We start from the raw sequence: 23,471 nt of genomic DNA, 5'->3' as shown, positions 1-23,471 counted from the left end.
AGAGAATGGGTATGGGCTTTTAATCTCACAGGGTTGTGCAGACAGGTCAAGAAGACAAAGTGTCAGACTTAATCAGTTCTAGCAGTAACCAGGATATACCTGTCTGCATGAGAGAGTCTCTCTAAACATTCCCACACATAAAAATACAGGAAAACCCAACCATTTCTGAATTAGAAAGAATGAGAGGCACACAGACATCTTCTCACAAAGGCATGGAACTTGCGAAGAACCTCGGAGTCTGAATTAGACCTAGGAGCAATGATTTCTTGCTCCTCTCTTATCATGAAGTTACTGAACTGTGTGCTGCAGGGTTCCTACCACAGAATAGCTCACTCTGAAAGTGGGCATTGCTCTGCCCACCAATAGACATAAACAAGTTTCATTTCTTAGAAACAGCTTCGGTATACACACTCAATTACGCCCACTCACCGAAACCATTTTCCCTTCTGAAGGCATGAAGGCTGGCCTATTGCTGAGCCGTAGCTTGGTCTGCAAGGTGTTGAAATTGATCTCAAGTTGGCACTTCTCTTGGACTTTGGGGGGCTTGTGCAGGCGGCGGTAGTCCCGGAAGTCCTCCAGTTTCTGCTGCATGGCTTGCATGGTGTTCTCTGGTGCCCGGTTCTCCAGCCAGGGGATGGTGCGACGGATCCATTCCAGCAGCTGAAAAAAGCAATGACAAGAATTGAATTGAACTGAATTGAAACTGTATTAAAACTGCAGGTGTTGGTCTGATCTTACTAGGGACCACTTACTTTTGTTTGCTATCAGAAAGGTTCTATCTACAGCAGGGCTAGTAAAGAAAACCTCACCAGCCTTTTTGGAATTACATGTTTTCCTTATTAAGCAGCACATTCCTTACCACGCTGAGTAGCACTGCTTGTTACAGCACTGCCAGTACAATGTGCTTAAGTCATACCTTTCACGCAGTCAGGTCCAAACAACATCCTTAGATTACACTAAAGCCTGAGAATTTTGCTGGGCTGTTGCACAACTAGAGGATGCTATAAGTCATATTAGCTCCAGAGGTGTCTGGAAGGAGAAAGCAAGTTGTTTCCTCCACTTATGCTCTTCTTGCTCTAGCTGCTTAGAAGTCAGCACTGCCTTCGCGTCGCAGAGCTGGCAAGGTAGCAGTGAGTAGTCATAGCGTGAGTGAAGTACTGTCCTACACTTTACAAACCAGGCTGAAAACAGGCTTGAGGGCTGTTTGAGCTTTTGTTTTCCATCTTTCCCTCCCTACTTATCTTACACAAACATACTCCAGACCACATTTGGTCTAGAGTTTCACAGATGTCACTCTGTCAGCCTTCTCCACTAACCAGTGCAGCCTCAGATTGTATTGAACACAGATTCTTTCCAATTATCAGCAAACACATATTTCTTTCCTCAGTTATCTACCTCTTAACTTCCATTTTCCTGACTTCTGCACTATGTTGGCCTATGATTGATATGAAGGATATCATATATATCATTAGACATATACACAGTTCTGAGCAAGACAAGTCAAAACAGCTTGATTTTTCCTTAAATCTTATTATTGTTGTGGCTGCTCCTAATAAAGTGAGAAACTTAAAACTGCTACATGGGAGTTTTCCACTTAAAAGCCAACTTTATTTTCCTTTCATTTTTCTCAAGCTAGAAGGGAAAGAAAGAAGATTCTAGGAAAACACAGGCCAAAAACAGTGCCCAGGAATAGCCGTAAGAGTCAAATGCAATTCCTTTATATACATCACCACCCAGAAACCAACAGCACCATGGACACCTACATCACTGGCCAGCTTTTCGTAGTCTTCCATGAGCTGTTCATTCTCTTGGTTGACTGCCAGCACCTTGCAAATACGATTTGCTGCTGTCTCCGCCTGCCAAAGAGAAGAAAAACAGGAGAAGGGGAAAAGTGTGAAAAAGTCATAAACCAAAGCTTGCTGCTTAGCTTCCTGCTACGTACCTGTGGGTAAAGTCTCCTAATCTTGGCTCTTGCAGCCTGTCTGTGCTTCAACTGACCTCTCTGCATGTCATCAGAACTTCTGTAACACCTTTTTCCCCCCCTTCTAAGGAGACTACATTCCTTCAGATTCTGAGCTTATGTGATCCCAGCCCTGTGTGTTGTGAGACAACCACCTTTCTATGCTTTTTCAGAAGCTGCTCTTACAAGAGTGCCCCGCTGTCTGCTTCCTGCCAAAAGGACCCCAGCTACTTCTTTACAATGACAGTTTCTGTCATCACTTCCACTCCAGTCACTAACATGCAGAGTTGCAACAACAGGAACTGCATGTTGTCAACCTGATGGGTCTCTCTACTTACTCTTACGTATGGAACATAATACCTATCTGCATAGAATCACAGAATGACTTAGGTTGGATATCACCTTTACAGGTCACCTAGTCCAACTCCACTACCATCGGCAGGGACACCTTTCAGTAGATCAGGTGAATACATACATCAGACTTCAGAAATGTCCTAGATCTGCTTTGAAGCTAAAGTAGTAGATGTCCTTGAACTTAAATTCAACTCAGCAAATATGTCCTCCTGCATTCCTTATATTTCTGGCACCCATAATAGGAACATGTCCTCCAGCATCTTGCTGCATGACACCTACCATTCATTCAGGTTCTTATGATCCAGCCGAAAAGAGGATATTTTCCCCCCTTTCTTGGTAGTCTCTCTGCTTACTAGCTCAAAGTAAATCTCAAGAAAATAAAACAAACAAAACAAAAAGGAGAGCCTGTTGTTGCTATTTAGCTGTTGGGTTGTTGTTTTTTTGTGGGGTTTTTTTTGGTTTTTTTTTTGTTTGTTTGTTTGTTTGTTTGTTTTTCCACATTACGGGACTAAAACCTGTCTCTCTGCAGAGAGCTGGACATGTTAAAACATGACTTTGGAATACAGCAATACTCAGAAGAATCCTAGCTATGAGCTCAGGAGTGAACAGTCTGCCCTGGAGTGCCACAAAAGTGTTTGGCATGGGCAATATACAGCAGGCTGATTCTTGTACAGTGTCTATCTGTGGATCTGTGCACCTCCCCTTATCAATATTTTGGCAGGTGCAATGCTGTAAAGCCTTGGAGGATGTGGCCCTGTGATGGATGTCAGGAGACTGTTCAGTACCCTCTTATCACAGCACAGCTATTGCCCTGGTGCCTGTGTAGGTGCTAGAGCTACCTATAGGACTCCTATAGAGGGGTTCTCCTCACTGAGCCACAGAGGCCACATGGAGATAAAGAGGAGGGCACATGCCAGCACTACAACAAGCCAGTTGTCAGTGCTGCGCCCTGTCTTAAAACTGCAGGAGTGATGCCAAAAGAAGCTTTGCTGAGCTTATAGCTGGCAAGTTTCAACCTCTTTTTATTTGTAAAAGGCCTTTTATTATCTGTTTACTCAATCTTCAAGGCTGTTTGAAAAAAAATGCTCCAATTTTTGCAGCTGATGTGAGGCAGCAAGAACAGCAATAAAGTCACAGGCCATACAGTGACAAACAGATTGCTGAAATCTCAGGGGATATGATGATCTAAGTCATTTTTAAGAAGTTCTAAAAATGTATATTCAGTGATCTGCCTCTTCATTAAAGTCGGTCAGTTAGCAGACACAGATATTAACTCATTAGAAACATAACATAGCAAACTGTACAAGAGGAAGTCATTTTATTCCCCAAAAAGAAATCTGTAAAAAGTGTAAACGATGGCTGTATTTATGATAGCTTGTACTTTGATCTGTTTCTAACAAAAGTCTGTACTTTAACAGGTAACTTTCTGTTACTGAGAGAAAACTTTACAGGTATGGGATAAAATGGTCTGTTAAAAAAAGGTAGGGCCAGAGCCCTGCCTTGACGCACCTAGTGGCTGCAGGAGACCAGCAGTCACAAACGTTTATCTCAGGAGAGGAGTGCTCTGTATGCTTTTAACTCTCCATTTCTTTTTTATACACTCGGAGCAAACTGGAGCAGCAGCCAGCTGTGCAGGAGGGATCTCATTTAGCATAGGCACATCTATCTGACAATAGATTTCCCACAGCTGCCCAGGATTGTGTGTGTATATATGTGTTGAACATCTGTCCAAACACAAAAGCCCTCTGAATGTCAGCAATTACGACATTATTTGTGTTACCCTAATGGTTGACACGCAGAGGCCAATCTTCTTCCTCTCCTGCACCAGCACTAGCTCCTCTGTGGTTCTTGCCTACTCCAGACTGCTCTGTGCAAGTGTCATGCAGCAGCAGAAGGAAAGGCTCTGTGGTCACCATGACCATTAATATCATAAGCAAAATGTTACACTGACTTGCTAAGAGCAAGGCAGGACAAAAGGATTCCAGCACATTCAAGTGACCTTCTTCTATGACTTCTCTGCTTTTTGTCTTTACTGTAACCCTGACCTGGACTGCTTAGGGTGGACATGGAATTGTGTCTCTAGCTCTTGGTTCCAGGTCTCTTCTTACAGAAGGATGATAAACGAAGGCATTCCCACAGAACGCTATCTAGGAAGGATGCCTGCCTGTAGCCCTCTGGCCTCGCAGAACCATCCCAGAATACTGTGCACCAAACACAATCTTTTAAGAAAATGGTAAAACATTAGTTAGAAATTTTCACGCCCAGAAATCAGGTTTACAAAATATTAAGCTGACCAGCAGTAAACAATCATGCATTTAGTGTGAAAGTCAGAAGCAGTTAGAAAACAAGCAAACCAACCAAAGCAAGTATACCTACAAATATATATATATAAAACAAAATGGCATAAAGAAAAAGCAGCCATCTACACACACATCAGGCTGGGGACCCTGTACCTTCAAAGGCTCGGTACAAGAGAGTGAAAGAAGCAGAAAGCGGCTCATGGGACTTCCCCCTCAGGACTGGTAGCAGTAATGAAAAATCTGAATGAGAAATGGAGTGATATCACAGTCAGTCACCTAACCGTGCACAAGGCGGCAACACGTTACAAGACACTTGGGGCTGGGGCTTGCACTCATCACTCTGCATTTGCCCTGGGATTTGAATCTGTCACTCGACAGCTGGCTAATGTATGGCTGGAGATCTCCAAAAAGGAGATGTGCCCCCTACTGCCAGCTCACTTCTAAGGTGCTGGACCTTACACTAAAAATTAAATTAATAATTAAATCCTTAATTTTCTGTATTAACAAGTTACACTGCATGGGTTTTAAGAAGTTCCATCACTAGTTTTTGCCCTGTCTACTTGTCTCAGGTCTTGAGGCAGCAGAGGATTGTTTTCAGTTATCCTAGCAGACCTAGCATCCATCTAAGCTGCTGGAGAGAACATGGGAGCTGCTAAGGAGGTTTCCAAAGGGTAGAATGGGCACAGATAGAAGAGAAGTGGATTGAAGAGGGACACGGCCACTTCTGCAGGAGGACACTACCCATCTTGCATTTGTGGCTTGCTCTTTCCTTAATCTGGAGTTCTTTGGGTTAAGCATGGAGGAGTCCCTAAGGGAGCACCTGACAAACAGCAGGTCTTACCACTGCATGAGTTCTGAGGATGTAATTGCCAGAGGCAAGTGTCAGCTGGATGGAGCTTGTAGCCCGGTGTTAAGAGTTTTGAACTATTTACAAAGTAGGATCCTAGTGGAAAATTCACCTCTACATAAATCATGCCAAGTGGGCAAATGTACTGCACTGCTGTGAGATCTATTTCCAATTCACTGGAAAGCAGACAGCATCATTAATATAGACAACACGAGGCAGGGAACAAAAAGCTTGACCTGAAGAGCTGCTCCCTGTAATCCATTGCCTGTTTGCCTCTGAAAGTCAGCATGAGCGTGGTATCTACATCAACACTGAACCATTAGCATCATGTCGTACAAAATAAATGAAGTCTTTCCAGAGTCAAGCTAGCCCTCAAGCTGGGCAGTACATGGGCTATGCCTCAGGTAGAAAAGACCTCATGAGAGAAAGAAGTTATGGAAATAAGGAGATTTTATATCCTTTTCATAATGAGAAGGATCTGGTCTTGAACTTTGCATTTTATTGTTCCAAAGCCTACAGTCTGAAGTTAGTGATGATCTTGTGGAAAGCCCAGTCAAGCTATGGCTTGGGACAAAGGGCTGAAACTTTTTCTTCTGTTCAAAGGACTGCAGGGAAATAGATGTTTTGGAGGAAGTTCATCCAAGGAATGTGACTGAGTGACTACTTGGTTCCTTTGAGGACAAATGTCCCAGTGCCAAGCAAAGAGACTGGAGTAACGAGGAAGCAGAGGAAGTATGACTGAAGCTATGGGAATGGGAAAAGCAGGGGAAAAAGAAATAAAATTCCCTTGGGAAAGGGAGGAGAATGACTACAAATTAAAAAGAAATCGAGAAGTGGATGTACTTAAGAAAGTTCAAGGCCTGGTAGGGATGGACTTTGTGGGCTGGAGCACAAAAGTGCTACAAAAGAGGTTACTGCTAAGAAATCAGTTGGTATGATACAATCTAAGGAAAGACAGCTGAGCTATCGGGGGCTGAGTTTGAACAGAAGGCAGGCAGCACAAAGGGACCAGGCTGCAATGTGCCGGGCCAGGTCGATCTGCTTATGATACTTCTGGAGATGAATCACCTGGTCAGGATGAAGCCCAGTAGTCACTAACAGAGTACTACTGACTGGCAGAGCAGACGTTCTTCTTTCTATGCCAGCTTCATCAAAATGCTTTCTCCACCACTGAGCATGACAACAGAAGAGAAGGAGCAGCTCAAATGTGTTTGAAAGGATATCTACACCACTACTCCAGCAAGGCTGGAGCTCATACATCCAAACACAAGGCTGGATGGGGCACAGCTGAGACTGCTGAGCTGTGCCAGGCAGAGGGGCTGGAGCTGCCTTTGGTGGAGAGAATCAGTGGGCATGGCAGGGATGGGGAGGGGTTGTTAGCAGTAAAGTCTCACCTTCTGTGCCCCTGAGAAGGCGTGGTAGTAACATGAAACATAGGTCATTATGGCCTTCTCATCCGGCCTTAGCGTGCCTATAATATCTGTGCAGAGAAGGAAAAGAGGTTGAAAGGATAAAGTAAGAAGCAGCACATAGAATAAAACAAAACAGTCATGGGTGGCGTGAGAGAGGGGCAGAAAACTTCCCATCATGCATTGCAGGACAGGCCAAACAGATTTCCATGCGGAGAGCTGGGAGTTCGGATCAGAAGGTGGCAGGCAGCGTTGGCTCGTGGCTCGAAGCGGCACCCCTGCTCCCTCCCCCTGAGTCCAGGAGGGTCCTGAGTGAGGATCTAGGCTCTGCACCTTCACAGCTGTGGTCCAAGGATAACAAAAAGGCTGCTGGAAGGTTTCAGCATCCATGCCTAAGGCCTTTCTGCACAGTGGGGAGCTGTAGAGATCAGAGCCTTCCTATGCAGCGCACTTCCTACACAGTGACTGCTCTGCTTCAACATGCACTGTGTGTTCCTACAGCACTGAAATAAGGACAGCTGCTTGGTTTTAATAAGAGATGTTTACAAGGTCTCACCTGCAAATTTTTTTTCCTGAAGTGACTAGTTACCAACAGGAAAACGTCTAAGCCAAAACCAGTAGGGACTCAACTGCCCTGTTTCCAGCATGGTGGGTGAGGAAAGATTAAAAGGAATTAAATGAACAAAACCGGGCATCTCAGTCAGTGTTCTCTTCACCAGTCACCACAGAAGTAGACATGTTCTGTAAGACTCAGGTGAACTGGGATTCAATTTGTGATACAACTCGAGACAGCAGCAGGTTCGGACCTCGAAGCTAGGGTGTGGGAACCTGCAGTGCATGTAATGTAAAAGATAGTTTGGGATATTCACCAAACCCTACATTAAAACACTGAGTCAGTTTTGTGTCTCCATATTTAAAAAGGAAAACAACAACAACAAAAAAAGGTGAATAGATATCAGCATTATTGTCAGTGGGATCAGCCTGCAGTGTCCTGCTCAGCAGAACAATCCGCAGTCCCCATTTATGAAACATCCTAGCTCAGATTTCTCAGGAACAGGAGCTGCAGATCCTCAGCCATCAGGGCAGTAGTTTGGAAGGCAAATGGAGAAGGTAGAGCTCCCTGCTTTATTGGGCTTTGTGTGCATGCCAAGGCACTGGCATATGTAAGTGCCACTGGAACGGGAACACTGGCTATAGGGAAGTGGGACACCTGGTTGCCTTGCTCCATGTATCGTGTCTGGGGCACCACTTTGAACCAATAGCCAACTCTACCAAAAACATAATAAAGATGCCCGTAGCTAGAGAGGAAAGAGAGAAAGAAAAAAGGTTTGGACATTAGCAACGGCACCAGGTGTGCTCTGTGGAGGGAGCTTGGGATCCTGCGATACCTTCTGGGCTCCTGAGAAGGCGTGGTAGAAGCTAGAAACATAGGTCATGATGGCTTTCTCGTCAGGACGGGCAGTTCCAACAATGTCTGTCAAAAAAAACCTCACGTTAAGAGCATAATCAACTGATGGAAGGAAGGCAAAGGAAGGGGAGAGCCACAACTGTCCAGGAGGCCTTCTGGAGTATATGCTTGTCATAGCAACTCTGGAGAGATTCCCAGCCTTCCCCAGAAGATATGTCTCTCTCAGAAGTAAGGATCACCCCACCCTCAAGAAACAATTGCTTCCACTGTCTAACCAAGCTAATGCAGTCATGTGTCAGCACGTCCCAGATCAGAGCACATCCCTGTCCTGAGAAAATTACTGCAAATGATTGGTTGAATCAATCCAAACTAGCAACAAGTTGGCATGTTTTTAATGGATGTATCATACTGCAATTCCTTTGTGCAGTTCTTCAGGAAAGATGCTTTCTCTCTTCCATTCAGTGCCCTCATCCTCCATTTCAACACAATGATGAATTTCAAAATGCCCTTCCATTAGTTCCAGGAGAAACTCAACACCTTCAGAGATCAGAATTAATTGTGTAGAGGAATGTGTGTTAGCCCCAGTCTGCGAGTGAGGAGACTGATCAAGAAAGAGCAATCGGAGCTCCTGTAAGTGACCTTCATCATCACTGTTAGCCTTGACAAGATCTGAAGTTAGATCCACTTATTTGGGGGTAGCTTTAATCTTACAGAATGGCAGGAGATGCTCCAGTCTACTCCATAAACCTCATGATTTTTTGTGATCTCAACATAATGAGCATAGGGAAAGCAATTCATTCTTGGGGATGGAAAACACTGCCTAAGAATTCGAACATCCTGATTACTGAAATGCAGGTTGACTGGGATCAGTCATCCTTATCCCTTCTTTCTCCCTTGCTCCTCTCTCTCCTTTAAAAAAAAATTAATCATTTAATTGCTTCTCCTGTTCAAACCAAGCCTGAAATACAGCTTCTACCATTGAAATCAGCTGGCTTCAGGTGAACAGCCCCCAAACCAGTGAATTATTTTAGGTTATTGTTTATACTTTGGAGTTACAATCTTTAAAGTCTATTGCCAAACTGGTCCTAACAAGGCTCAGAGAAGCAGTACTTGCTGTCCTGAGTGGTCTCTGGGAAGTTGTCACAGACAGCAGTAAAAGCACCACCGAAAAGCACGGATTTCTCCTGTGGTCTCAGTTAGCGAGGGATCTTTAGGCCCAACACGTTCAAGTAGTCAAGAAGTAGTTTACAAAACTCATATTACACTCCCAAAATAGCAGTGTCAGAAAAAACTCAGAAAGGAAAAAATTCTGGAGGTAAAAGGAACACAGTCCTACACCATACACTATATGTGTATTATTTCTGATTCTTGAAAGGGAATGCTTTAGTCAGCTGTGGACACAGCCAGGTGTTACTCATCTCTTCCTAATGAATCATCCCCAGCTTCAAATCTCCAAAGGTACCAAACTGAGACTACTGAGGGGCACAGAAGGAAGAGGGAAGCAGAACATACAATTATTCCATTGTAACTTTTTTCCCATACATTTAGCAAGTACTGATGGAAGGAGCACTCTGATTACAGAATTCCTGTAGAATACAAATCCACCTAAAGTAACTGGGAAATTCCCTGAGAAAAAGCAAGTTAACACCCACTGCATTGTACTTTACCTTCTGCATCCAACATCTTGGGGATATCCAGATATTTCTCAGCTACATCAAAGGCTGTGTTTAGATTAGTGAGAGGGTCATCCTGGGAAAGAAACAGAGGCACAGAATCAGCATCAACTCATAATAAAGTTCTCTCAACTCATAACAACATTTCTCTCAAGACAGAGCAATTGTGCTTGATTTAGTTCAGGAAACTCAGCTGTCCAGACAAAATTACATGCAACTCCTCACGTAGCAGGATGAAATAATTAGCTTTCTTTGGAAAGCAGAGCCTGGAGATTCACGATATGACAGTAACATAGAATCTTTACACTCACAATGAGAAGGAATAATACACTTGAACCTAGTTTTAGATTACATCAGCTTCACATCAAACAGATAGTAAGCGGCCATATCACACATTTAAATGTCATGCTTACATTAGGTTTTCATCTCCCATTTTAAAGAACTGCAAAGCAGCGTATCTGTTAGAACACCTAAGCAATACTAAAATAGTAACAACATCTTCAATGTGTGCTGTCCTTAGCCAGTGCACAGTTTGTTGAACACCAGTTGAGTGGGAGGAATAAAAATGTTTTAACAAATCTCTACAAAATAAATACAAAAGTACCCATTTTGTCTGAGTATTAGTCTTCTCCCCATGTGCTGTACAGCACTTGCCATTTCCTTAGTGTATTTCTACTTCTCTATATATAAAACTTATGCTGTAGCAAGATGCACTTCAGATACAGACATCAATACACAGTAATCAAATTCCAAACAAAGTTGAGTGTGCCATGAGTCATACGACAAAGGTAAGTAGATTTTAGAGTGCTGAACAAGAGAATGTGAAATGCAGATGTCACTGGAAATGAAAGACCTCTGCAAATTGCTCCCAGCATTCAAACATAACTATCAGCAACAAAACATTTAATAACTAGTATGAGACCCTCACACAAGCCTGATTCCTATGGTCCTTCTGAAATTCCATGGATGACAAAGGACATCTCACTTCTCATTTTTACTGTTGAGAGAAGTGTCTCTTGCTGGAGAGGGGCTGTTCTCAAACTGCTTGCATTTAGACACCATGTTTGCTAAGAGGTTTTCAGAAGGGAGGAAGGATGGAGTGTCTCTTTCCATTAGCCATCTGTGACACACTAAATGAGTCCTGCCTTAAAAATTAGGAAACAAAAAGTATAACCTTACATAAACCTTCTTTCTAAAGTAGCATATGCATTCTGTTTCTTTTCTGTTTGAGAGCATGTGCCTTCACTTAGCCCTCCGACTTGGAAGATTCAGCTGTGCCTGAATTTCAGTCAATAGGAAACTATTTGAACCAGGCAGCATGAAACATGAAGTTAGGCAGTCCTGGGCAGACAGAGTGTGGCTTGCAGGAAGCTTTCTTTAAGGCACTAGTCAGTCACTAGGTAGCCCTTGGATTACAGCTTTGTGAAGCTAGGAAGTTCAGCCCTTCTGAAAAGCAGCTTGTTGCAGTAGGTCTCCAGGAATTAACACAGGCTTTAGGTTGGCATCCCATAACAATTCATGTTCATTTGGATGAATGTCTCTAGGAGACAGAAATGTTTCACCTACCAAAGGAAACCACAGGCAGAGGCCATCCAAACAAAGACAACCACTGATTCATCCTTAGTCCACTGGGACAAGTCAATATTAAGTGAGAAAATGTTGCACACTGTGATGAGTCCAGCAGCTGTCACACATGGTGAAAAGCCATCATTTCTCAGCATCAGACAGAACTTGATCTCTATATAGTATTCTATGGTGACTTCATCAGGTATATCTAAATCCATCTTTTCAAACTTTACTGGTGTAGGAGATTTTACATATCCTCCAGCCACAAGAATCCACTCTGTGCAATGGAATTACAGATGCTGGCACCAGTTCAACACCAGCATACTTGTCTTCTGTACATGCTGTGGAGAAACCACTAAGAATCCAAAGAGTAACCAAATCCAAGGAGCTGAGACTAACTGGAATATAACATACCTTGCCTACTACATATAGACAGACCCTTAGCTCCATTTAGCCTTAGAGGAAAGAAATGTAACAGCCTTTCTTTCACTTGAGTGAAATCTTCCCACAGTCTACGTGTCATTTTCTGCTTCCGTAGCAATGTAATCACTAGGTATTTAATTTCAACCCATGCCGACCGTGACTCCATAACTTTACTAATCCCCTGAGAAGGTGCCTAGTATTACTAACCCATACTCCTCCTTAGCACAGTCCCATCTGCACAGGCTGCCTGAGGAGCAGTCAGCCTCTCCTGGAGGAAAGGGAGGAGCAAGCTCATTGCAGATAGCTTTCCTATCAGTCTGCAAGAAATAACACCAGGAGCAATGTTGCCAAAGGGTAAAAAGAAACTGTAAGCTGAAAGCTGGGAGAGGTTTCCTGATGGGAAAACTTACTGGCCTTGGACACTCCCACAGGAAGGGCTGGAAGTCTTAATGTGTGGGAAACTGAAGACTCACCTAGATGATGCCAGCTGACTTCTATTTCATATGTAAGAGAGATGTGAGATCACACAGTCTCTTGAGAAATTAAGCTAAAGATAATGCTACTGAAAGCAAGCTACCTAAGGCCAAGACTTGCTCAGAGATGAACAGAGATCTAAGCCTGAGCAAAGCCCTGTTACCTGTGGGAAAAACTTCCCCCACATGGAGTGTGGAGCTGCTCATCACAAAGGTGATGTTCTTTGATGCAAGACACAGGCTTTCCTGTGGTCCGCCCATGCCTGAAACAGGGCCTTGAGCCCAGGGAATTCCTCTGAACACCACTGCTTTCAGTTTCACACCATTGTACGCCAGATATCCATTGTTTCAAATTACACCTTTCAGTTGACTCCCTGTGAAGAGGGAAAGATAAATGAAGACTGTCCTGGCAGCTCTAGGCTTTGCAGAGCAGCACTCCAGCACCACAATTGCAGGCACACTTTAGTGACCCAAAGGCAGCAAGCAAAGAAAACCAACCAAGAGCCAGAATCACTTGTTCCTATTTCTTTCACAGCTCAAGCACTGACTAAGATGAGGTTCTCCAGAGGTGCCTCAGCTCCCAGGCTGCCTACATGAACACAGAAATTGAGACAAGGAGACATAAAGAGACTTGGAGGCTGTAGCTTGGTCAACAACCAGGAAATATATAGTTTTCCATATAAGAATTATGTTGTTTTAACAGTGGCAGACTGCAAACCTGCTCTTAACAAATGCCTACCTGGCAGGTTCGCTGCTTTTGCTGACTAAAGACAATCACAACTCCTCCTCTTTCAGCACAACCCTAACTCACACAAGGAGTCATCTCTCCTCCTCCAGTTAGTCCCAAGTCCCCTCAGCACACAAGGTTGCCATGGCAATTATTGCAGAGTGACAAAAAAAAACCTTCTATTAACTAGCATTCAGGAAAGGAGATGGAGGAAAATCAAGAGTGTCAGCACTTCTTATATCTGCCAGAGCTGAAGACACTGGGAAAAAAATCCTGTTAATATAATTCATGTCTTCAGAAACACCTGTAAGAAATACATCCAACAGCAATAAGAGACCACATTTCTAGATGGACTGTAGTACATGGGGGTATTTGAGCCACCACCCAACTGAGCTAAGTTCTTCCCAGCTGTTTGCAGAAGACTTTAGTTCTGTAGAGCTATCAAACATGCATTTAATCTTATGCCTTTAATGTAATCTAGGCAGAACAAACATAAAAATGACACAGCAAGTCAGAAGACTACAGGATGGCAGAAGGAACTTGATGAAGGATGTGATAAAGGCAAGGGGAGCACAAACACAGCCAGTTCCCTTTACCTCACTCCAAGGAGGACAAATCCCTTCCCATCAATATTGACTTTAATTAGGACAGTTACATTCTCTTTCACCTTAAAAGGCCCATAGATAAAGCCTTTCCTTTTCTTTCCCTCTCTAGCTTTGCTCAGACTTGGCTTAGGACTTTGTTGGTAATAGGCAGCATCATGGCATTTTCCCCTGTTGCGTTTATCAGACATGTTGCTTAGCTGCTTTTATTTTCCAAAGATCAGTCACTGAAAATTTAGTTAGTTCTAATAATTCCCTTTTCTATTGGTGCTCTTTATGTAAATATATAGAGCCTTTCCGCACTGTTGCTTCATCACATACTGACTCCAGACACTAAAATTAATCAAATAATATAAATGAATGCTCTGCAAGATAGTAAAGATCTAAAAGGTTACTGAGATGCAGATCAGGCATTGTATAATTCATTGCCTCAAGGATACAGCTAATTTGATTAAACCATTTACATATTGTCCATTTGCACAGTGATTCAAGAGCCCAGATTTACTAGTGATGAGATTCTATGCTTATTTCCCTTGCTAGTTTTGAGCATGACTGCACTTTGTAGCAGCCAGCCTGAGAACTGATGGCCAAACTTCTTGCGTATCAGCATCAGTAATGCTCTTGCTGACATTTCACTAGGCTTGTGTGCAGGACATAAGCAGACAGTGAGAATGCAAGAAGGACATGAATCCAGTTCGCTCTGCTGTCGCTAGTTTGGGTCAGAACACTGCTGGCAACACAAAGTGCTGAATGCATATTCTCATCATTCACTGAACAGTCTTTTTTCCAAGAAACACAGGAGGCAAATTCTAGAGCAAATAGATGCTGTGTTTCCAGTGGCCATTTGTAAAATAAAACTGAGTGTTAAGTGCTTTTCTGGTGCTTAGCATCTACATGCCAAGAGACATCCAGAACTGTAGATGGCTCAGTGCTAAGTTGGAAGCATGGGACAAGCATCCAGTGAGGGCACCTCACTGAGCTTTTGCACTTGGCTGCCACATAACCAGTTTCAATCCAGTTCTTCCTAGAAATCTGACTTGCTAGCCTGTGACGTTAGTGCAGAATTGGACTCCCATTCGATGTGACTGAATTTAGCCGTTTTTTGCTAATCAGCTGCGACTGGAGCACGTGCTGTTCATTTAAGGCAGTCTGAAAGCAAGGAAAGTCAAGCAGGCAGCTCATTAAGTTCACGCTTCACTAAGAAGTCTGAATGTTCTGATTCATCCCGCCTTCCTCCCTCCTAGTCCTGCAACCACAAGCTTATGCTGAAGTTCTCCAATTATCTGCTTATCAAGCTAATTCTTCTCCCTCTTTATTTACGCAGGCCAAATATTTGGTACAACAAACAAATTGAGCTGTACCTTTCGTAGCTTCCCGTAATCAATGAGCTCTGGACGATGTCTGTGAATTAAAGCGCAGAAACCAAGGCCGTCTTTCCAACTGTGAGAGAGACAGAAGAGAGCAAAATGAGCAGGGTCAGCCAGGGAGAGACACAGTGATGGGCAGGAGCATGAGGGGAGACACCAGGATGATTAATCACGGTTTAGTTTCTATCTAGCAGAGTCTCTCTAAGTGCTGGAAAGGATTTCTTTCAAGCCTTATAATAACCTGCTGCAATTAAGACTTGTCCTTTGCATTGTCAACTCCTTTACACCAGCTCTCTGATGAAATAAGGGTTTAAAAAGGCCTTCCTTCAAGGCTTCTAAGGTAAAAGCTGTCTTGCTTAGCCAGTTATATATATGATGCTTTTCAGAGGACTTTATGCCCTACAGTTTACAAAAGCAGCACTTGTAATTGGAATTAGGAATAGGGACGTTGATACTTGGATCGTCCTATAACCCCTGCTTTTAATTTCCTATGTGTCTCTCTGGACTACTTTGTTACCATGTAATACAGATCTCTCGAAGAAATGCAGTTGCATCAGTAACACTGTTGAACGTAGCAAAAAGACATCTGAAAATAACACAGATGGTAAAGCTGAGTTCTTGCCTGCTCTCACCTGATATGGAAGTTTTGGATGTTTACATTCTTGTAGGGGGCTGTCTTCCTCTGACACCATAACAAAAGTCCTTCTTTAGCAGATGTCTCTAAAGAAAGAAAAGATGCACAACAATCAATCAATTTTCTCATAAAGTAAGAGTTGCTGAAGCATATGCTGGATATAACCAACTTCTCTTTAGGAGAGACAGCGCTGAATCACATTTTATTTAACTTAATTTGTCAGAAAATTCCTTGTTGAAAAGTCTACTGGAATAGTTTTGCTATTGTTATTTTCTTAATGAGGTTTTGTAATAAAGAAAAGGTGTTTTGAGATTAGATTTGTAAAACTCGCAAAAAAAAAAAAAAAAAGGTCCATTTTCAGTGCAAGTCCTTGTATCAGCCTTCAAGGATAACAATAGATTCCATAATCAAAGTTGACTTTCCTGCATAGCCATCTTTTTGAGCTTCTCCTACACTATCTTTCAAGAAGAGAAACTGAAAAACTCATCTTGGTACATCTGAGCCTGGTCAGAAATGCCAATGAGACCACAATGGCAGCTCCCTGGGATCTCCCATTGACATATGTACAAGCACATTCTGAGCTTTTTAAGTGGCAAAGCCACATGGCTACCCCAGGATTTTGTTGATTAACTATCATTGGAAAGAACTGAGATTTACCTTCAACTGAGATATCCTGAATGGCAAAACGAAGGATGATGGTCCAGATCATTCCAAGAGTCATTTTAACATTGCCATCCACAATTTCTGGGGGAAAAAACAAAGGGGGAGGAAGAAAATTAAGAAACAGAAGGCATCAAGTCACAAATGCAAATCCCAGTAAAATGGAAGCACTGGGAAACCTTTGTCTTTGCAGAAGGGAAAAGCAGAATTTAAGCTAAATCTGTTCTGCCTCCCCAGATACTCTGATGGTGCAGCACAGCTTTGTGCAGTAGTACTCACAAATTACATTGGCCCTCCTGCATTTACTGCTAAAAAACAGCATTTGACACAAAAATAAGGACCAATCTATAACAGCATATTTCACCACAGGAGCTGGTTTTGTGGTGTGAACAAAATAAAACCAAGAAATACCAAGTTTTCATTTCAAACAAACCTAAACGATCCAGACTGCCTGTGTAGGACCTCTTCCAGACATGTAATTGCCAAAAGACACAAAAAAGCATTTCTCAAAATAAATGCATCATGCTTGAAGAGGAAGCAAAGACTCACGCTGATCAGGCTGAGCAGAGCATATTATGAACTAAGATGTCAAGCAGATTGTGTTTTATTGTTCAATGGACTCTGCAATATAAATCATTCAGGGTCAACAAGCTTGGAGGCTTTAGAAAGCAACTGCTTGCACGTGTGAGGTTTAAAGGGATAAAGGATAAAGGTTCTAGAGGAGGTGCTGGGTGGATGCTCGCCCAGAAAGGGGTTTCTACTGCATGCAGATGAGCACCAAACAGTCCAAACTGCAAGCAGCTGCAGCTGGCTCTCAAGAGCTGATCCTCAAAAAATCTGTGCAGATGATATTGATTCAGGTTATAAATTTTACAGCCTTTGCTTTCTCCAGATGGTGAAAATAACTTATCTACCTTCTCCTAGCCATTCTCTGGTAGTTTCCTGAACAGCAGGTGGATGTTTCACAAGCAACTAGCTGGTTGCAAAGGCACTTTCAGTAAGAAAAGGACTGGAAGTAACCCACTGTTTGAGCTAGAATAAAGCAAGTCCTAACAACACAGCCAGAGACCATTTCTGTAGTACTGTACACACCTCTGTGCACAGCTTCCATTAAGTAGAAACACATCATGTGCGGGGGCAAGCACAAAATGTGTGGTATAGGCTGCCCCCCATCTGGATTCTGTCATAAAAATAACAATATTTGAAATTTTCTAGTTAAGATGCCTTGTGATTTTGTGATCCCTGTGGTGCAATTTCCAGTACAAACTGGAAGGTTAATTTCTGCTGCGCTTTGATATAAATCTGCAGTAGGGATTTACAAGTTTTAAGGATATAAAACTAGACATGCCAGCTTATTCTACTCTGCCACGCCTCTCTGTCCACTTGTTCTTGCACTTACAGCTTGGATAGGGCATTGGTTTGTTCAGTATTAACTGACCAACAAACTTTTCACTGCAGTATGAGAGAAACACAGTTATTTCTGGCATGAAAAATTATGTTTACTTGTTGACAAGTTTTCTAAAAAATGTTTTTTTTTTACAGGTATTTTGAGGTCTGCACTGATGTAAGAAAACATCAGCAATGGTGAGTATATTCAGTCCTGTACTTTTTGCATTGTCAGTCCCTCCTATGAAGCACCATAATCAGCATTATAAAAAATCCTTACTGTTGTTAAATATACCAGTGTTAGCACAGCGCCCATCCATGTTTTCACCTTGTTCAGTTCAAGTGTGCAGATGTAAAAACAATCAAACATATAAAAAGTAATGCTTGGAAAGACCACAGCCATTGGCAGGACAACCCTCAAGTCTATCTGAGATCTGAAAATAAATTTATATTTTTCCTTTAATGGACTAGATTAAAATCTGATGGCAACGCTTCAATGCTGAAAATGGTTTATGAGCACTAATATATCAATCAGTGAGCTGGAACAGGTAATTGATATTACTGTTCCATGCATTTTAATTGGAAATAAAGGTCAAGACACTACATAAAACCAGATGGTGTTAAGTTGCCGGTGTGGCATTAGAACTCAGCACTATGCTCTAGTTGTGTTCCATTTCTATAAAGTTAGCTGGTGGAATTAAGGCAGAAAGTAGCCCTTCCCCTCCAGTCCTCTTCTTTGCAAAACTCATTTTAAAAGAAAGATGTCTGCTCCTCTCTCCCATGTCAGTTTCTTCCTTGGCACCGCACCAAATCAAAGCTGCTCCAGAAGAAGCCCAAAGTATTTCCACCGCTCCATCTCTACAGATCACTTTGGTTTTTTTCTTGACAAATAGAAAACTCACCACCTACCAAGCAGACACAGATGTGAGTGATCCATCCTGGGTTGCAGATTTAACCTACTACATTATCCTAAGTCCTTCTCTTCCTTTTTATCTTTTCTCTTTTTTCTTCTTTTAAATAGACTTCACATAATTGTTATTCTTTGTTAGAAGCAGGCAATCATTTCTCATTTCCACAGCTAAAAAACTTCTCCCCACAACCTGGTTGGAAAAAACAACCAGCTTGTTCAGAAAGAGCCATGTGCTCTTTGGCCCTGACTCATCCAGTTTCCCATCCTTGTACTCCTCAATGACAACCTGTTTTTCTTGAGAATTCGTTCAGTGCCCTTTGGCTGGTGCCAGACTCTTTCCACTATAATGAATACAAGAAGCAAAAGTGAAAAACAGGTTTGCAGGGAGCCAACTGCCTCCTGGTGATGACGAGAAAGAAATTCCTCAGAAACTGTTAAAATGTTAAACTTAACACTACGAAGTTGGAACAGTCTAATTGAAGATATTCTCTTTGTTCCCTCTGATGTAAGTGACACTCAGCTAACATGAGAGTAGTTCAAGTATGCCATTAAAAAGCTAATAGACAGAATCTTCTGCTTGACTGCTTTCTAAGAACTCTTCCTAAGCAGGACCTTTGCAGACATTCTCTGAGTTTCCTCCACCACCACCAGCAGCAGCAAACAGATGTTATTAATGTAATCTACATTCAATTTGGGGGTGGATTGGTGTTAGCTAAAGCTGACAAAGCATCTGCATCTACTGGAAGAAAATTTCTTGCATCAGTGAATACGCTTCCACCCAGCCCCTACTATTGCTCCAGAGATCACAAACAAAACATGCAAAAATTACAGCATTCTCATCCATTTGTTTGACAGCCAATTAAGGGCCTGACAAACACTCACTCCTTAGGAGCAAGACTGGCTTGCTACATAGATGTGACTTATAAAATGCCATTTCAAAGTCATTAATTCATTTTGAAAAATACTAAAAGGACTAAGCTTACTTTTCTACTGCTGGCCTGAGCAGTTAGAATCAATGCCACTGAAACTGTTAACCCCAACTGCATCTAAAACTGAATTATGCATGAGAGCACAGCACCTGGCTACCCCATGGAACAAAGGAGGTGCAGAGGAGCAACTACAGGCAGGGAAGTTTTAGGATTTTGGAACTAAAGATATGTTGCTAGAGATGGTCCGGCCAGATTTAGGACAGCTTGCTGGCATTAATGAAGGAAGTGTGCATTTCAGCTCCCTAATTGTGAGCGGGCAGGAGATGGGGGCAAATATAAAACTATGTTTCACTCACTGACATGGAGAGACCTTATTTTTCCTTCCTTTCTGCTGCTAGATGCATGCTTGCTCTGCCCTGTGGTTCAGAAAGTGTTTTGCTCAGCTGTGACTTCTGCAACTGTTGAAATCTTTATGCTTTATTTCTCCTTTGACTTACACAGGTGAGAAGAGGGATCAGCAGTTATCTCTATGTTGAACTGAGCTACGTCTGTATAAGAAATCAGTAACTTTCTATGCAGATTAGAGGTGCAAATAAAACAGTTGCTATTCAACAGACTATTCAATCTGGTAAAACTCTGGAGCATTTGGTCCTAGTATGGAATTGATTACAGCAAATGATCTTGAGATATCAGATGAAAAAGAGATCTAAAAGCAGATGAAGAAAGATTTGAGAGCTGCAGCAGGATAGACCATTCCCTGATCCGGGTTTACAAAGACCTGTTGTACACCACAACTGCTGTAAAAAGCAGCTCTTAAGCCTCAATGCTTATTCTGCCTGCTTAGTTCACTTTCCACTTGATGTGGACATGGAACATGTCCCACACACATGCTGTGTGTAAGAAACCCTCTTCTACTGTGGTTCTTGTCCACTAGGACAAAGTTGCAAAGTTTGGCTTCTAGGCAGCACAGAGGGATCTTCATCTGTCAAAATGCAAGAGAAATACCAAGGAAACATTTTTTCTGGCTTAAATTCTGATTAACCATGGTTTCACAAGGCCTAAGTTGACCCAAGTGTCTCCCAGTGGAATTCTTTCTTTCTGGAGGTTATGTTTTAACTTAAAAAAATAAAAAAATAAAAAAAAAATAAAGTGGGGAAAAAACATAACGTTGATGGCCAGTGCCATTTATCTAGTGTATACAGAGGACTCCAGCTGGGCTGCAGACCTTCCACACAAAACTGCTGTCTGGCAGATAGACAACCAGAGATGGAGCAAGTGCCCTCAAGGTGAAGAGTGTGGTGGCCTAGTCAGTACCCCCACGCTGCCACAAGCTGCTAGTTTTCCCTTGGGGGAGAAAACTTCCTCGATCAGTCCTGCCTGCCTGAGGCTTCTACAGCTCATTTTCTTGGTGCAGTGTTATGACTGCCTCACTGACTCTTACTTTCTAGTCTGCTACTGTGCAATGTCTTCTTAAAGCCTGAATATTATACCTTAGCATGTAACTCCTCCAGAGGATGGAGATACTGCTATACTGTTCAAAGCAAAAATCCATTTTCATAGCTGATATGTAATTTACCAGGTACGCAGCACTTGGATGGAGTGGGCTGAAGCCCCGCTGCAGGCTTATGCCTCCTGCTGACAGCCAGAGTGGGCTGGGCTTAGCTCAGGGGCAAAGGCAGGTACTGGGCTGGGCCCTTTCTGGAATTACACTTGCCTAGCTTGAGCTTGCATCAAAGTGCTCTGTATAAACACCAAAACTTAACATCAGTACAAACTTCAGTGCTGTCAAAAGCCAAGGTGATCTATTAAAAGCCAGACCTTTTTGGGGGTATAAGGAAACCCTTATTTGGATAACCACATATTTGCACGGTTGCGTGGGCAGCAGGACAAAAGCGATGCAGAAAGGTTTGGCAGTTCACATGGAATCACAGTTTAGACTAAACTAAATCATGGTGGCTATCACAAAACTGCACCTCACAGACTATTTCTTAACAGGATAACTGCTGTGAGTCAGTACTGAGTAATGAGGCCCTGGATATCATTGGTCACAGAGCCTTTTACTTGTAAATGATCTGTAAGTGCTGGAAGGGTAGTCATAGCTGATTCAGGAGCAAAGATCAAAAAAGAAAAATACAGGGGAAGTAGAGGAAAAAGGCCAACTAATGCCAGGGAAACCAGAACCAGAAAAGAAAGAAAAATGCATCAGAGCAGTGCAGTTAGGTTTTACACATGCTCTAGGTTCCCAGAAGGAACTGTCTATCCAGGATCCAGATTACAATTGTCTTCTCTTAAGGCAGGAGACCTACATCTTCATGCCCAGCTTCTAGTTACAATACATACTGATATGGAATACTGAATCAAGACACTGGACACATCTTGTAAGGACACAAAATAACTGTACCCATGCTTCTGGGCTTACATAAACAGCACTCAGGGAAAGCAACACCCTAAGTTGCTGCTGTGGGAAAAGGAGAGAAAACTGAAGGGAAGTTCTACATGCAAGTTATACCAAAGTTATTACCACAGTAAGAAAGCATCTCCACAAAGTATTCTGAAGTCCTCGTAACATCATAACTTTAAGCTGGGGTAAATGGGGTAAGGCAAACACAAACACCTCCAGGGGCAGAGGTATTCTGCCTGATCTCATACAGAACTAGTGGACCACAGATGACCCCAAGAGTGTGCCTAAGAGTCCAGATCTCAGGACAACACACCAACATCCCGCTGACCTCCTGGACTATAAGCAGACAGATCTCAGCCTTGCAGTCCTACAACTCTGACAGAAGATGAGTGGTCATTCAGAACTGTACTATGGACTCATTTCCTGGCTGACAAGAGTTTCCAAGGAGAAACCATGCTTTCCCATCTGTAAGATGGAGATAATAAACCCCCTCATTTTCCATGGTCACTGTAAAGGCAAACCTAGAAATACCACAGAAGCTGAGTGTCTCCACAGCAACAGTGACAAAAGGAGTCCAAAGGCAGAACTCAGACAAAGGTCTAGAGCAAAGGAAAACGAGTGTCATAAAAACAGTCCAGATAAGATTACTAATTGCTAAGGTTTATAAAAGAACAAATTATTCTACCAGCCTGCAAGCCTATCTGAATCTTGTGATATATCTGCAAAACACCTGTCAAATTTGCTAGAAAGACAAAAATGTTGCACAATTCCATGCTGCACAATCAATCTGCAAGTTTATTCTGAGGGCATCCCCAGTGCTGCCCACAATGATCTCTGCACAACAGTACACAGGCTTCCAGCCATAGCACTCACATTTCTAGAATGCACAAGAAGCCTGGACACCCTGACAGCTGAAGTCTCTGGGATCCTTTACCTGTGTTGGTGATTGCCCTTGGCTTTGACCTAAGGGACGTCCTACAGCAAAAGGGGATCTGTCCCAGCAACTCTGCAACAAGCTAAGTACAAGCAGCTGCTCTGTTTCAATTGAGAAAGAAACACCCTGATGAAAGCCCACTGTTTTCCATGAGTCATGGGATCCAGGAGAAAAGAAAGAGAAATGACCAATAAAGGCCAGGAGGTAATTAAGTTTTGCAGCTTGTTGTGACCAACAAAAGATCCAATATGTCCCCTTTCTACGGCCATGGTTTCTTTTACAAGAACATGGTAGAGCATGGAGCTGTCTGGGCACAGCTTGGGCCCACACAAATCAGCTGGTTTCTTTACCTTCTGCTCCAATCGATACTAGTTTGACTCCTTTGCTGGCAATGAAATCCAAGGCCTTGTTCACGTTGGATATTTTGTGCACTCGCATTTTGCCTCTTTCAGGCTTAGCCAAACGTTCACCTAGGAAGAAAAGAGAAAATATATATATATTAGAAAAC

At 42.6% G+C, this 23,471-nt stretch overlaps 1 protein-coding gene across 6 annotated transcripts in view; it reads right to left on the bottom strand.

Moving 5' to 3' along the window:
• Positions 1-23,471, bottom strand: part of ACTN1 (actinin alpha 1) — a 77,897-nt gene that overhangs the window by 16,174 nt on the left and 38,252 nt on the right. For 3 of the 6 annotated variants that reach the window (XM_085549004.1, XM_085549006.1, XM_085549008.1), the window contains exons 3-10: positions 23,314-23,433; positions 16,401-16,487; positions 15,742-15,829; positions 15,104-15,182; positions 9,946-10,027; positions 8,259-8,344; positions 1,764-1,856; positions 430-660 (exon numbers count right to left, since the gene is read on the bottom strand). In XM_085549004.1, the coding sequence (XP_085405130.1) occupies positions 430-660; positions 1,764-1,856; positions 8,259-8,344; positions 9,946-10,027; positions 15,104-15,182; positions 15,742-15,829; positions 16,401-16,487; positions 23,314-23,433 (866 nt within the window). Of the gene's footprint in view, positions 1-429; positions 661-1,763; positions 1,857-6,855; positions 6,942-8,258; positions 8,345-9,945; positions 10,028-15,103; positions 15,183-15,741; positions 15,830-16,400; positions 16,488-23,313; positions 23,434-23,471 lie in introns of all 6 variants that reach the window. The other 3 variants (XM_085549005.1, XM_085549007.1, XM_085549009.1) reach the window with 1 other exon arrangement.

Source organism: Coturnix japonica, chromosome 5 (assembly GCF_054131305.1).
Source record: "Coturnix japonica strain WE chromosome 5, WE-NBRP24, whole genome shotgun sequence".
Lineage (NCBI taxonomy): Eukaryota > Metazoa > Chordata > Aves > Galliformes > Phasianidae > Coturnix > Coturnix japonica.
This window is presented reverse-complemented; position numbering and strand designations above follow the sequence as displayed.